Raw genomic sequence first — 16,179 nt, 5'->3', positions numbered from 1 at the left:
AGTCAATAATCAAGGTGTATTATAATGAGCACGCATTATAACCTACAAAGAAATTATTTATTAGTGTTTATTGTCAGTTTACAAAAAATAAAACACAATAGTTTTTTTTAATTGCTTAAAATAAATCTGATCAAAGCTATCAATTACGGAATTAAATTATTCTCGCATGATTGTTAATTATCTAATTTAATACAAATTGTAGCATTTTTATTAAGAAATAAGAAAAGCTGCTGTCTATGGTCAAATTAATAATAAAATGGCCACTTTTTTTTATAAAAAAAGTGTTGAAGCAGTTTCTTATTTTGTTAAATGATATCCGCAGTCCATTACATATTAAACACGACTTCAGGCTATAAAGCTAAAACCAATACAGTGACAAAAAAATAGTTAAGTATTATAAATTGATGAATGATTGAAAAATTCCTTTAATTCATCATTTTGTTCCTACAGTTTTTTAATGAAATTTCAATGTATTTTGTTATTAGTTAATTTATATATAATTAAAACATATTCACATTAATAACAAAAAAAAATTTACATTAAATAAAAAAAAAACAAAGCAAAACTACTCGAAACATAATAAAACATTTTATTTATAATTTAATTTACACTTAATTTCATTTATGTCTCAAAATATTCTTAATATTTAACTAGTTTGTATAAATTTTAACATACTATGTTATGTTTATACCGTTGCTAGAAGTCTCGTCTATGACAGCTTCATCCCCGTATCGAGGTGAAGGAGTTGTTTCATGAGCTCGTAGGTGGAGAAGGATGTGGCCACCATGGGTATGGCGCGGATGTAGTTGATCGTCATGCCTCGATACAGGCCTTTCACTATACCGTTATCTTGGTATATCAGCGTCAGAGTTTTCACCATACCCGTGCTGGTAAATTTTATATTAATTATTAAAAAATCTGATCACCATAAATATAAAATGAATAGGTAATAAAATAATGTCCTAGCATGTCCTGCATTAAAATATTTTATTGCTTGTTAGTTTAATTTGAAATCCGAGTTTATTTTTTATGTATAATTATTATTTACTAATATAATAATAATAAGTGTTTTATATTAGTGCGTATTTTGCTATCCATAATTCTCATTAATATCTTTGAGTGGATAAAAAACTGAGTTCAAGAATCTTGTGACATATATATTATCAAAATTCTTGTTTATAATTTATATGAAATCGGAAGCGATGGCTCTATATTGCAAGATGTGCCATCTTTTATAGTCACTTTTTTAATAATAATCTTTGTATAGCAACGTTAATTTATTTAATTTAAAACTGATCATTTCGGAACATTTTCTGGGAGCCTGTTTTGTCTGGTATCAAAGAACTTCAGGCTGATTCCTTGTATTAATAGTGTGAACTTTATAACTGGCGAGCTTTATTAAGGCCCTTAATAATAAGAATACACAAATATATACTAAGAAAAGGAAAAAAGTCATAAAAAATAATATTATTGTATATCAGTGATTTCCTACAATATCTATATAAAAATATAACATACATAGACATAAAAGTCGATAATATGCAACGTTACTAATAAATAACAATTAAAATAATTAAGTAATTGTAACACTATCTTTTTTTTAAATAAAAAAATTAAATACCAACCTTCTATTAGTGTTGCCAACACCAGTGCAAGAAATATGCAATAAGAAAATAAGGTTATTATTATTCTACATAAAGTAAATAAGTTAGTGCAAGTTGTAGTTAGTAAAGACAATATATATAAAGATAATGAATATACATAAGACATGACACCTGTATATTTATACTAATGAGACAACTTATTTAATAATTTACTATAAGTTAATATGCAGAAATATTTGACATCATTAGAAGTTTTCATAATAAATATATTTAAGGAAACTACACCATCGAAATCAGCATCAATAGCCGAAATGACCCAGTGGTAAGAACGCGTGAATCTTAACCGATGACCGTGGGTTCAAGCCCCAGTGAAGTTTTTCATGTGCTTAATTTGTAATTATAATTTATCTCGTGCTTTTGTCTAAACCTGCATGTGTCTAATTTCACTGAAATTTTGCCACATGTGTGGCACGAACCCGCATTGGAGAAGTATGATGGAATAAGTTCCAAACCTTGTGGGACAGTGGGATATATACAGGCGGTTACCGTTACCGTTACCGTTACCGTACCGTGCCGTTACACCATCGGATCTATTTTAAATAGATTATGACGTACTTATAAGTATTCATAGTATGTGTATGAATTCAGAGAGAACTTATTATTTACATCGTCGTAATTATTTTATTTCGTTAAATTTCAAAGAAATGCAAATAAATTTTTTTATTTATACTGTTAGCATAAAGATCATTTATGAAAATCAAAAATAAAAGTACCTAAAATTCATTCAAGTGGAACGTCTATTTTTAGCACAGATTCAGAACAATTCCAAAGTTCAGATAACAACTTCGTCGACATTCAAAACGCCATTTATTTGCGAATCAATAATGAATTTCATAGATTATTCAAGATGTTGACCAATTACATCGCGAATATTCAATGTCATAGTTGTTTATTTGTCTTTACCCCTCTTGTGATTGGAAACGGCTCTATGTGTAAACATTAATAATAAATGCGCATTGGTGTGCGTGCATAGTGTGTATATACGAATTTTGTGAACACATGAAATTACATGACATTTTTCATGTTTGTGTGCGTGTCTCACCCGAACTTTGCGGTACTTGGATGCATGCAGGCGAGCTGCATACGTCGTCGTGTCACGTCCAGCGGGTAGGACACGGATTGCGCGACTGCGCCCGCCAGCCCGCCACATACTAGCTTGCCGGGGACTGTTAACACCAGACCGCCTGTAAAAATTATCATAAAGATGAAATCATAAAAAAAAGTAACACGTTGTGTGTAATAAACATTTAAGGGCGTATTCTAATATTATATAATATATTAAGTATAGATAAGAATAAATATTTCTAAATTGGATCGACTGTAATATATTGATTTCATTTTGTAACGTTAAATCTCAAATAATTTAAAAACTATATATATCCTATGTACTATTGATGGTTTAGTCTCCATAGCGGTTTAATGTAAGAGTTTTTTAGTTTTATGATAATTGGTCCTTACACTACGATAGTTTACAATCGAATGATCCGTTATACTTTTTTTTTTAAATTATGTCAATTTTGTAAAATATGTCATTTCAAATATAGAAATATTTTTTATGAATCACTTTTAAATAATTGATAGAACATTTTAATTACTGCAATACTCATTAACAACAAATAATTTTATTGTGTTCGCGCTATCTTATATGATTTCGTTTATAATGGTGTGAGAGCCAAGGTATTCACAAGAATTGATGTGTAAACAGGTGTGATCGCGTACCGATCTCACGCTCACATTACGCACGCACGCTGACGTCATTTGACGCTCGAAATCTTACGCTTCCTCGTGTGACGCTTGAAGTCTCATTTAGTGTACTGTGTCAGATGTTTACACTTCAAAAATTAATTTTAATATTTTTACCTGTATTCCTCTCGCATTTGCGACACAGCGTGCTAGGCAGATATTTCATACAGAAAAACTTGAGCGACTCGAAGCAGTAGAAACTGAATCCAGCGTACGGTACCATGCCTACCATGGTAGGTACGAAGCCGCGGTACAGTGCGCGAATACCACCTTCCTGAAAAACGGTCATTTAGTTTTAACAATATAATTAAAGTAAAATTCGCACAGTGCTTTTAAAGGTCGGTTATTATATTTACAAATGTATTAGTTTTGCTTACGGACGCTAGATATTTTTCGAATTAAACTTTTTTGATTGAAACTTTTATATTTCACCATTACTTTCTACGCAAGTATCCGTCTTTGTTATTAACTTGGTCATATGGCTTTATGCGACCTCGTCTAGGTAGGGCCCACCCACTCATCATCTCTAGAGCCAAACAACAATAATTAGTATCGTTGAGTTGCTGTTTGATCGGTAAGTGAGCCAGTGTAACTACAAATACAAAGGACATGATACCTTAACTCCTAACAGTGGCGGCTGCATGGTCAATAGTCTAATGCGGGTGAAATTGCGAAGCGCTGCCACATATGTTATAACATTATTTCCTAAAATCTTCCTTAAAACTTATATCAGAAGGTGCCGCGCCCTTCTGATATAAATTTTATGTACATTGGTTTGGTAGTTTTTTCAGTAAGGCGTCACCTCATTTATTAGTATAATGTCCTCCAGACCGATTTCGGCCACGGCGGCCAATCTCAAGAGAGATTAGCCAACTACGCAGGAGCTATTATAGTGCACAAGTGTGTGCGCAAACACAGTTGCACTCTCTATTCCCTAACTCTCATAATCCGATGGGACGGCAATCCAACACGACCGGAAAGAGTTCAGGCGCAGGACCAACGGTTTTACGTGCTTTCCAAGGCACGGAAGTGCACACACTTCCAACTTCCCGATTTCAGGGAGGTAATGAGAATTTTCGACAGAAAAATCCTGCATTGGATTGCAGGGATTTGCAGCTCAATTGACATACGAAGCAGTCTCAGTTCGTTATGCAATTACTTACCGTTTTAAATATTGTTGTGGCCGCGTGTACGATCCCGGTGTATCGATGTTCGCCTGTCACTTGGAAGGCGAGTCTCGCTCGAATCGTGTCCAGTGGGTACGTGAGCGTGACCGCCGTCACGCCGGCGCCCGCGCCCGCTACGAATTTGTCACCGTGCTGAACTAGTGGTACACTCAGACCGCTCAAATACTGCAACAAGTATAGACAGCTCGTTAAAAATATTATATAAATACTTGATGTATATTACAATTACATATTAGTTTATTTCATGTAAACGGCTAAAGCGATTTGGATCAAAATTGTATTTAAAATAAGGTTTTGCTATTTAAGTTTATCTATATTTTATCTCATCAGATATTCTACCGCAAAACTGCAATACTTGATATTGTTGTGTTCCGGTTTGAAGGGTGAGTGAGCCAGTGTAATTACAGGCACAAGGGACATAAAATCTTAGTTCCCAAGGTTGGTGGCGCATTGGCTATAAGCGATGGTTGACATTTCTTAGAATGCCAATGTCTAAGGGCGTTTGGTGACCACTTACCATCAGGTGGCCCATATGCTCGTCCACCTTCCTATTCTATAAAAAAAAAAATCTATATAAGTGTTTCCTGAAAAAAAAGCACCATTTTCAAAAAACTACCTACCTTCTAGCTCAGGTAGCTTCCTCTCCTTCCTTCCTTTCTCAAGAAAGGAGGGAAAATGAAGACAAAAAAAAATTCATCAAAATCGTCTAAACAGCTGTATTTATAACATCCTGAGAAACCTATGACAGAAAACGACCCTTCAAGAAGATCAACAAATCACTATACATTATAGTGTGCTGACAAAGCCGAAGGAGCTATTAGGAGGATAAAATACGTAAGGAATTTAAATGAGAAGTATCTCAGTTTTAATCACAGCGTTCAGGTTAAAATTGTAATGTATTTACAATGAACGACCTGGTTAATGAATACAGAGAAATATAGTCCTTATTTTAAAGCGTTACGGACTATTATTGTAGTCGTATTTTACAAACAGTGATATATCCATTGTACATATTATATTCAAGTCTCGTACTCGTTCAACAAAGAATGACTTCGACGACGTGTCAGCGATCAATTCAAATGCGAGATTGATTACAGACTATTGTCGAAAACCTTATTTTATGGTTCATCAGCCTTATCTATCATTTTGATGAAGTTTTGACGGGCAATATTTTTTAAATTTTTACTAACAAGGCAAATACTCAATAATATGTAGGCAATCTTAAGTATTTCCGTAGAGTAGTTTTGCTTATAGCTTAGTTTGTTATTTCATTTCAGATTTTCTGCGTTTATTTGCATATATTGCGAATTAGCTATTAAATAATTTTCTGTGCTTGGTCGTTAAAATATTCTATAACCAGTTTCCGCACTCGTATGAGGATGGGAACGGCGTTGAGTAAGGTTTGATTGGTCTATATGTCATAGAAAGAGTCATATCAAAGAAAGAGTCGCGGGAAGCCGTTGGATGCGGGCAGCGCAAGACCGGCCAAAATGGAAATCCTTGGGGGGTGGCCTTTGTCCAGCAGTGGACGTCTTTCGGCTGAGAGATGAGAGTCTATATGAGGGCATCTCCGCCGATAATATAATATATATAGACTAACCTTTTTTTATATCAACGTGTTTTTTTATATTAGCCACCCCGCCCGCCCGTATTAGTCTATATAATTTTCTTAAGCCTTGAGAGCGTGTATGCAAAAATTCAAGGTCAGTGAGTAGTTAAGACGTGAAAGCGTAACAAACAAACAAACTCACTTTCGCATTTATAATATTAGTAAGGATTTGACGATAATTAGGATTTGCCCGTAGAGTTATCTCTGCGATTTGTAATCAGAAGTTTATATTTAGAAATTATGAAAATAATAATAATATTTATACTACTATCTGTAAATGAATGATTTAGCGTCGCATTTGTTTCGTTCGCATGAGCGCGAACCAGAAAGTAGCACGTTAATAATCGAGAGTAGAATAATTAATATAAGATTTAGTTTTTAACATCCGAATTCTAAAATTCGCAATTATAGAACTATATCGAAATATCTAATGATAATAAGATAAGAAAAACAACAAGAGAAATCGGATATTGATATAGATGATACTAAAGCCAGTGAGTGAGTTTGTTTCATTACGACAATCTCAAGAAACTACCAGTTAGAAATATAATAATAATATATTAAATAATAATAATGTCCTCCAGTCCGATTTCGGTCACGGCGGCCAATCTCGAGAGAGATTAGCCAACTGCGCAGGAGATATTACCTATAGTGCACAAGTGTGTGCGCAAACACAGGTGCACTCTCTCTTCCCTCACTCTCATAATCCGATGGGACGGCAATCCGACACGATCGGAAAGAGTTCAGGCGCAGGACCAACGGCTTTACGTACTTTCCGAGACACGGGAGTGTACACACTGCCAACTTCCAGACTCCGGGATGCTACTGAGAATTTTTCTGACAGAAAAACCCAATAATTTTTTATTGGCCCGACCTGGGAATTGAAGCCAGGACCTCCGGGGTTGCGGCCTTACATCAAGCGACTAGACCAACGAGACAGTCAATAATATATTATTGTATATATTGAGAAATGTTTATAGGCTATATTATACGTCATCATGGGGACGGAACGTTTAACCCGGATGAAATCGCGCGAAGCAGCTAGTTATGTATAATAAATAGTAAATTAAGCATTTCAGTTTATAGTGATAATATTTTAACATATTTAAATATCTTAGCAAATTCTAAGCGATATTGTTTACATATCGTTACTTGTTACTTTGTCCTGTTATATATATGTACATATAATAACTCCAACACGGACAATAAATATTATGATACGTTCTACCGTATGAGGCAATCGTGATAATACTGTTGTACAAAATCTCTAAACGTTACTATGACGGGATTACAAATGTATAGTTTCTAATCCGCACGCAAGAAAAAAAGAGCAATATTTTTTAAAAGTAAAATTGTGAACTACTAAGCCCTTTCCTTGAGAAGATATACGAGCTCTTTCCGCCACGCTGCTCCGATGCGGTTATTTCACGTGTGGCAGATTTTCATCCCACACATGCCAGTTTGTTTACGGTGATGAGATGGATTATAAACATATATTAAGCACATAATAGTTCAGTGTTATTTACCCGGATTTGAAATTCACATGTCCTAAACTTAGGCCATGTTGGCTTTTTTAATATTGAAAATAATTTGTACAACACACTATTTTATTTATATGAAGCACGACACTAATTTTTTTTGTATACATTACATGACTACAGATTAATCTAATAGGTTTACTTATAAATTTTGTATACGAGTGGATTTGTTAAACAATGCTGCGTCTCCTTGTCAAATATTGTTTTGACATTTCTCTCTCTCTTTCTGACATTCAAAAGATGTCAGAAAGAGAGAAAGCATTGTTTAAATAAACACGTTTATAAGTAAGGCGGTGGGCTACTTTGATTGAAACAAAAATGCATACTTTATAATCTAGGTCAACTTGATCCATTAATTAATCTCAAACAATGATTTCTAAGAAGACAATACTTAAATATTTCTGGATAACAAACTGTTTACATTTAAATATTATATAACAATAAAAGATACTGATAATTACAGTTTAATTCGAGTTTCCCTTATTGGAAATGAAGAGATTTCCGGATCAAAACCGGCATGGCGTTGACGACGCCATGTATCGCGCTTTAAGAATCGTGTTAGTATGCCACAAGCAAAATCATGCAATTTACAAACATTCATGACATTCCAATATGGCGAACGATTTAGAAATTCTTAAGCAATATATTATTTTACGTATGTTGCCCGACCAGGCTTCGTATTAGTAAAAAAAAGCATTTCATTCCGAGATATGATTTATAAGTGCCATATATATTAAGTATTGAATAAAAAAGTATTAAAGGCGATGGGCTGAAAATTTAAGGTCATAATTACGATTTTCATGTAATATAAAAAAAAAAAAGTAATCCATTTTAGTTTTTTTGCTCATAGATTTTTATTTTATTTCGTGGACCTTATCAGTTATTCAATTTAGTTTGACATCAGTGCTTTAGCGTCTCCATAAATAGTCAAACGGACGACAAAGATTTAAAGGCGTTGAGGATCTTATCAATTTGGCGCGTTAACGAATCGACCTTTTATCGCGATTTCGATTTCCTCACACAAACATTTGTTTTGGCGGTTATTGGCTTCAAGCTGATTATTGCCAGTGTTCTTCCAAAAAATCATTAAATTAATGCATACATACTATACAATATACAATACATACATACACCTGCTGTTGCCAAAAATAAATAAAAATAACAAGTGTATTTTAAAACGTATTTAAATATACTAAAAAAGATTTAATTGAATACGAGTTTAACTAAGAAACAAGTAACTGAAACGTAAAAAATAAATATTTTCTACATTTTGAAGTCGCTGCAAACATAAAAATATTTAAATATTATTCTATAAAATCCGTATCTTATTCTCGAACGTTTAACTTTACATTTTTGTATATGGTAATAAAAATATAATACTCAGAGTCGGGTACTCACTAAGACTTGCCTTCGCGTATAATGAAACAGTTAAGAAATTGTACTATCGTCTGTAAGACGTAAGGAGAATTTTTATTAAAGCATTTCAATTACTCAGACGAATAATATATTTTTTTAAGGAAATTATTAAAATGGCGTTACACATTTCATTTTGTTTAATGTCTTCATAGTTTGTTGATGTTTAATAAACTGCTAAGTCGTACTTACGGCACCACGCTATGTGTTTAGTGGAAAGTTTACGTTATAACAGAAAAAAATACATTTACATATATTTTTAAAATTTAAAATAGGAACTAAATCCAGTGAATAGGTCGCCGGATAGTCTGTGGTCATCTTCGCAAAAAGATATAAAATTTATATGGTATTATTTTCTTAGTTTCTGTTAAACAAAATGACACCTTTCTTATCGTAGCATAGTAATACAAAGAATACATTATTCATCAAATTTATATTATGTTAATAGTAATTTGTATGTACATAAAATTCAAATGCTCGTCCCGTCAAATATTATATAATAATATTATATACTAAAACCTTCACCGAAACGATCTGTATCTTCTATATGTATAAGTTTTATATATGTACAGCCTTGGCCAAAAGTATTAGGCACCCCAAAAAAATGCTCAAAGCTTGTTTACTAATCGAACAATGAATAAGTGCTTATCTTAGATGACGCGCCGGGGTGGTAAATAATTTCTTAGAACAGCAAGCGGCTATTTGTAAAGGTCATAAAACACGTGGCGACCGAGAACAAAGGATTTGATATTTTTGCGATCATCTCAGTGAAAGTTTAGTCACTTGTGTTCGGAACTCTGACAAGTGAACAAGCTGCAATTTCCATTTACGCGATTACGTTGACTCCTAATTTACTCAAAAATGCCGAAAAGAAGTGAAATTTCTTTAGAAAATCGTATAAAAATACAACTGCTCCATGAAAACGGGAAGTCGCAAAAGGAAATCGCCAAATTGGTGAAATGTTCGCGTTGCGCGGTGCAATCTGCAATAAAACGATTTGCCCAGACTGGTTCTCACTCTAATAAACCCAGAACAGGCAGAAAACGAATAACTACGAAGCGCGAAGATAGAAAATGAGTACGCGAGTCAATAAAAAATCGGAAGAAAACTTCCTCGGAGCTTGCTGCTGCCTTGTCCGAAGAGGCCGGAAAGCCGATAAGTGCTCGGACAGCCAGAAGAAGACTTGGAGAAGCGGGCCTAAAAGGATGCAAAGCCAGGAAGAAGCCCTGGATTTCAGTAGCCAACAAAAGAAAACGTTACGAGTGGGCTCTACGACACAAACATTTTACAGAGGAAGATTGGTCCAATGTGGTATGGTCTGACGAATCAAACTTTGAGGTAAGCCTATTTTACTGCTTTTGTTATAAATAAGAATGATCACTTATTTTTTTCACTTCAATCGTGAAAGTTAAGACCATTTAAAAAAAAAAAAATTTTTCTTTCGCCTACAGGTATTTGGAACACCAGGTGTCACCTTCGTGAGGCGACGTGTCGGGGAAGAATACCATCCAGACTGCGTCGTACCCACTGTAAAGCACGGAGGAGGCAGCATAATGATCTGGGGCTGCATGGCAGCTGATGGTGTTGGAGAAATGTTTGTTTGCGAAGGTCGCATGAACAGCGAAAAGTACATAGAAGTACTAGAAACTGCACTTAAGCCTTCGCTAACGAGTATTTACGGTGACACCAATTTAGACAGAGTCGTATTCCAGCAAGACAACGCACCTTGTCATAAGTCGGCGACTACGATGCGTTGGTTTGCCGAAAATTACATCTACCTACTTGATTGGCTTTCCCAGTCCCCAGATCTCAATCCAATTGAGCATCTTTGGGGCATTTTAAAGCGGAAGATCAAAGAGCACAACATCACATCAAAAACGGCTTTAGAAAATGCGTTAGTGCAGGAATGGCATGCCATCACAATGCAGGAATGTACTGATCTTGTACGCTGTATGCCCGACAGAATCAGTGCTGTAATCAAATCCAAGGGTGGACCAACTAAGTTTTAAGTTTTTTATATTCCTTTTGTAATAATTAAACAGTAATAAATATGTTTAGAACTAAGAGATTGTTTTTATTCATTATTTTAAGGCAAAAATTGGGGTGCCTAATACTTTTGGCCAAGGTTGTATATTGATTTAGCAGTTTCTTCAGTTAGGCATTACAAAATAACGCTCGCCTAATTATATATTACATTTAAAGATTGAAATATCGAGTTATTGTAACATTAATTTCAATTATACTATGTATAAAATAGTCAACATAGTTATACATGATACATAGTACGTTTAAAAATGTAAAACATATGTAGACGTTAACTGTTATACGCAGAACCGTGACGTTAGCGATACGTTCGGCCACATTCAGTCCTGTTGAATGTATATTATAAGAACCGTAAACTTATAAAAAATGAGCAATTCTTGTATTTAATACATAACGATTCTAACACTTTGGCTCAAATTTTGCATCTATAAGATTTTGCTTTTTAGGTTTATCTATATCGTTTCTTTCCTAAAAAAAAACGCAATATTTTACAAGACTGAAGGCCCAAGCACTACAGTAAGCAATCGATGCCGTCTGAATATTCATTCAACTACAGATAAATAATAATTCAAATATAAAAAAAGATAGTCGTGTTTTCTTTTTCAATAAAAAATAATGTAATTACTAACCTCATTTAACCGATAAAGTTGATAGTGTTAATATTCAGACATAAGTATTTTTACATATTAATAATTTATATTTACATATAAATTTCATTTATATTATCAAATATCATTAAGCAATGACATATATTATGCTATTTATTGATCTTGATGATTATAAGAATCGAAAGGAATGATCCGATGAAGTTGAATTTTAAAGGAAAGCAATTAAAACAAAAAAACAAGAAATTCGCCGCGCCTTTACATTACGCGCGTCATGTATTAAACTGTACCTAAAACATTGAAAGTAAATACATAAAAAAATATAGTTAATAGATACTATTCATAAAGAACTGTACGAAGCTTCTACTCAACTGGATAAACGGTGATTTATTTTTAATTTATTACAAAACTTTTCTTTTAGAAACTTCATACCCCACGTTCGTTAAATTTTGAAAACCAGTTTACGAATACACGCTATTTCAAAGCGTGCATCCTTAAAATATTATCATTGTGATATTCCGGTGCCGCGTAACACTTTTTTTGACATTCTACGATCGATTTCTACGTCAAATTTTGAGTTTGTCATTACAGAATACATATACTCAATCGAATTATGGATCTTAGAAGAGCCAGTAAAAACACAGTAGTAACTACGCAGTTACTCGTTTTCATTTCTTTCTAGTTTTTACTAGAAAGAAATGAAAACGAGTAACTGCGATGATTGTCGTTGTAACTAAAAGAGATATGTGTTGTTAAAAAAAGCTTTAAGAATAATGTGATCTAATCTCGGATATAGGTATTTGCGAAAAGTATATATATCTTCTTAATAAGGGCCTCACGATTTTAAATCGTTAACTATATTATTAGAAGATTATCATCACTTACCTTTTTTGTCGTTTTATATTATCTGTTGTTTGGTTTGTCCATTTCTTTTAAATTATTGTTTTTTTTTTTAGTTTAAATGTTCCTTTTATGTAGTTATCCAGTTTATGTTCATAGATGTGAAAAATAATAAACACAAACTAGTACACAGTATTAAGTAAGAAAATAAAGTATTATACTCGCAAATTTATTGAGATTGAATCGATAAAAAGTGGTATAAAATTTCGATTAATGATTAATAGACAGTAAATTTTATTTCTAAGACATGTGCATAAATACATTGTAAGATTATGAATTTGACAGATTAGTACTGCCCGCTGATCAGTAGCATATTTCACATCGTTCTTCGTTATTCGACATCGTCACTTTTATAGTGTTATTAAAATAAAAATATATTGGCATTTTGATTGAATACATTTTTTAATTATACGTTATATAGTAGTAATAAACAAAATGACTGCCTCGTTAGTCTAGTGGCTAATAAAAAGTTATTGGGGTTTTCTGTCGAAAATTCTCAGTAGCAGCCCGGAGTTTGTGAGTTGGAAGTGTGTACACACCATTGCTTCGGAAAGCACGCAAAGCCGTTGGTCCTGTGCCTGAACTCTTTACGGTCATGTCGGATTGCCGTCCTATCGTATTATGAGAGTTAGGGAATAGAGAGCGCACACACTTGTGCACTATAATATGTCCTGCGCAGTTGGCTAATCTCTCTTGAGATTGGCCGCCGTGGTTGAAATCGGTCTGGAGGACATTAATATTATTATATATTTATTAAATAAAATGATTACATTTTATTTATGCACGTTGCCAGATGTTATGACTCGTTATTTAATGAGTTGGTTATTAATTTTGCCTTAATATTGTATTGACTTTTTTGGTGCAAAGCCAAAGCAATAGTTCAATAGTTGGCAGTAAGGGCGATATCATTAGGGACACGTTTTAGACGCGAGTAAATCTTCCCTGCGCGTTTATCAGAAATCGAAACGCGTCATATAAATAAACTATAAAATGTAACAACAGTCATCGAGACATTCTGACAAAGTGTTACTTTGTCAATAAAGGAGGACACGCACGCACGAGCATTTTGTAGGTGGGTTGGGCCTTAGGGTGTAATGTGATATCGGCGATTAATTGCACTCAAATAAAGGTCAGTATATCCATAGCACTGTTAGAATGGTTTTCTCTACTACGAGTCTTGAATAATATATATTAAAGTATAAGGTGTTTTTTTTCAATTAGGTTTGCTTCAAAAACTCAGGTTGTCGTTTGTAAATGTTGGGGTTCAATGGACTTACGGCATTATGAAACTAAAAATTGTTAACGTTTCATCCTCCCAAAAAACGAGTGTCCTGACTAAAGAGAATGTCATGAATCCTGTGCTTTCAAGAACCACCATAGTGATGACGCCTGGGTAGCGCTAACCGCGCAACAGCACCATGTTTCAGGCAGCGATAAAAAGGCTTGCTAAAGGTTAGGAATGACTACAGCAACAAGGTCCTTATGGTCATGTTTGATGGAGCTGGGATTTTGACATCATAGCCTACTTTATTAGTAATTAAGTTTCAAGTAAGAAGTTTATTACTGGAATAAGCTTCAATATTTGTTAAATGAGAGTCATTCATGGTTGACAGATTGAATATACGAAAACATTGGCTTTTGGACTTATGGTGGTAAAAAAATAACATCCGTCAATTATGGGGCACACTAACACCTAATTGTAGTAAAAATCTGCAATAGAGCTAAAAAATAATATGAAGAAAGCCTATCAGTTTACACGAATATTGGCTACTCATCTCTTAAAACCTTTCTTCTATGCATTAAAAGAATGGAAATGGAGGATCAATTGTAAAAGGTCAGAAGAAGCACTAACCACTTTACCTTCAAGTAATCATAACTCTACAAATCTGAGTCTAATCTTGGATTGTTCACTGATAAACAATAAGAAAAAGACTTCATTATTCAATTTGCAATTATTTTAAATGGGATTAAATTTCATAATTTATAATAATCTAAATAGATTAAATAATTATTATATTCTTGATAAAAACTGTACAGATAATATTGTAGCTTTATACTTATCTTAATCTTGAATAGTAATGATTTGAGAGTGTATTGAAGTAGACACTTACAATGAGCACCTACTTAACAACAGTATATATTTAAAACAAACACAATTCAAGAATGAGTTTCTTTTGTCAGTTCTTCTAAGGTCTGAGGTGTTTATTTCCAAACGGTGGTAGATTTATGACAATCAATAAGTAAGTGTAACACTTCCATATTGAATAAAGATTTTTGACTTTGACTGAATAATAAATTAGTTTTAAATAATTTAAATGATTAATTAATTGATAATAAGGAACAAATTCTTACCTTTTTATAAATTTCAAAGCTAGTAAACTGAGTTGCTGCATATGGGAATATTCGGACCATCTGAGCACCATTTCCTTTATACAATGCAATTAATGATTCTTGTTTCACAATAGCCATAAGTCCTCCAAGCACACCATGATGTTTGTAGTGCGTTGACTGTGCTTGTAACAGTATCTTGATACGGTCTAATGGAGCAACTGTAGTTTTTGCGCACATACCTGCTACACCTGGTTTAAGGATAAATATATTACAATGGTTAATAAATAGTATTATATATATAATACACAAAATACTCAATGAGAACTATTGAGTATTTTTTCATTACTTTATAAAATTCACTACCATTTTTAATTTATTTTTAATTTAAATATTTGAAACATCTATACTTAGAAAAATAGTAGCATTGAGAATATAAATGAATAAAAAATAGGAAGATACTTACCACCAGCTAATAAATTTTTGAGTATAAATTCTAGGTCACTTTTGGGTTCCATCGTGAGACTCATCTTCAAAGTGTTATTAGACACAAGGAAAACGACAAAGTTACACTTGACCTGCCCACCTTAATTGGAGGTACCAGATTAATCAACACAGTATGGACGATAGACGAGGAACATGTCTTCACGATTTGGAACGCAACATATTAAACTCACTTTCACCTCAGATTTGCAAACAAAACTTTCTTTGTTTGACTAACAACGATGTCACCAAATTTAAATTTATTTATGAATATAAATTCAAAATAAAAATAACAACCGACAAATTTCACTTATTAACATATACCTAGATCGATTTTCTTACAGGGAAAATTATAGCTTAATAGTTTTCGTTTACATTATTATAATTATCTTCGGTCGTACTATCTACTTGAAACGCTGACGTTCGTCTGACACTGACTAACCAAAACTGATAATACTTTCTTAACTGACATGAGACATTTGCATCAGCGACACCGGTCATTATCATTATACAGAGTATGTCATCAGAGTGGCTTAAATTTAAGCAGATTAACATTTGAGGTCTATGATTATTTTTTTATTATTTGATATTCTATGAATTCCCAGAATTATATTGAATTATTATTCGATCTCCAGAAACTTTAATTTCTCATATTAATTATTTAAA

General features: G+C 33.2%; 1 protein-coding gene across 1 annotated transcript; it reads right to left on the bottom strand.

The window, feature by feature from the left end:
• Nucleotides 1-573: 573 nt before the first annotated feature.
• LOC126771644 (solute carrier family 25 member 16-like) lies at nucleotides 574-15,958 on the bottom strand. Its single transcript, XM_050491648.1, has 6 exons — nucleotides 15,497-15,958; nucleotides 15,055-15,281; nucleotides 4,571-4,759; nucleotides 3,525-3,681; nucleotides 2,707-2,848; nucleotides 574-887 (listed from the first exon to the last, which is right to left on the bottom strand). Exons 1-6 carry the CDS (start codon nucleotides 15,558-15,560, stop codon nucleotides 710-712), a joined length of 957 nt encoding a protein of 318 aa, XP_050347605.1. The 5' UTR covers nucleotides 15,561-15,958; the 3' UTR covers nucleotides 574-709.
• Nucleotides 15,959-16,179: the final 221 nt, after the last annotated feature.

This window comes from Nymphalis io, chromosome 11 (assembly GCF_905147045.1).
Source record: "Nymphalis io chromosome 11, ilAglIoxx1.1, whole genome shotgun sequence".
Classification (NCBI taxonomy): domain Eukaryota; kingdom Metazoa; phylum Arthropoda; class Insecta; order Lepidoptera; family Nymphalidae; genus Nymphalis; species Nymphalis io.
The sequence above is the reverse complement of the archived record's forward strand: the minus strand, read 5'-3'. Positions and strand labels throughout refer to the sequence as shown.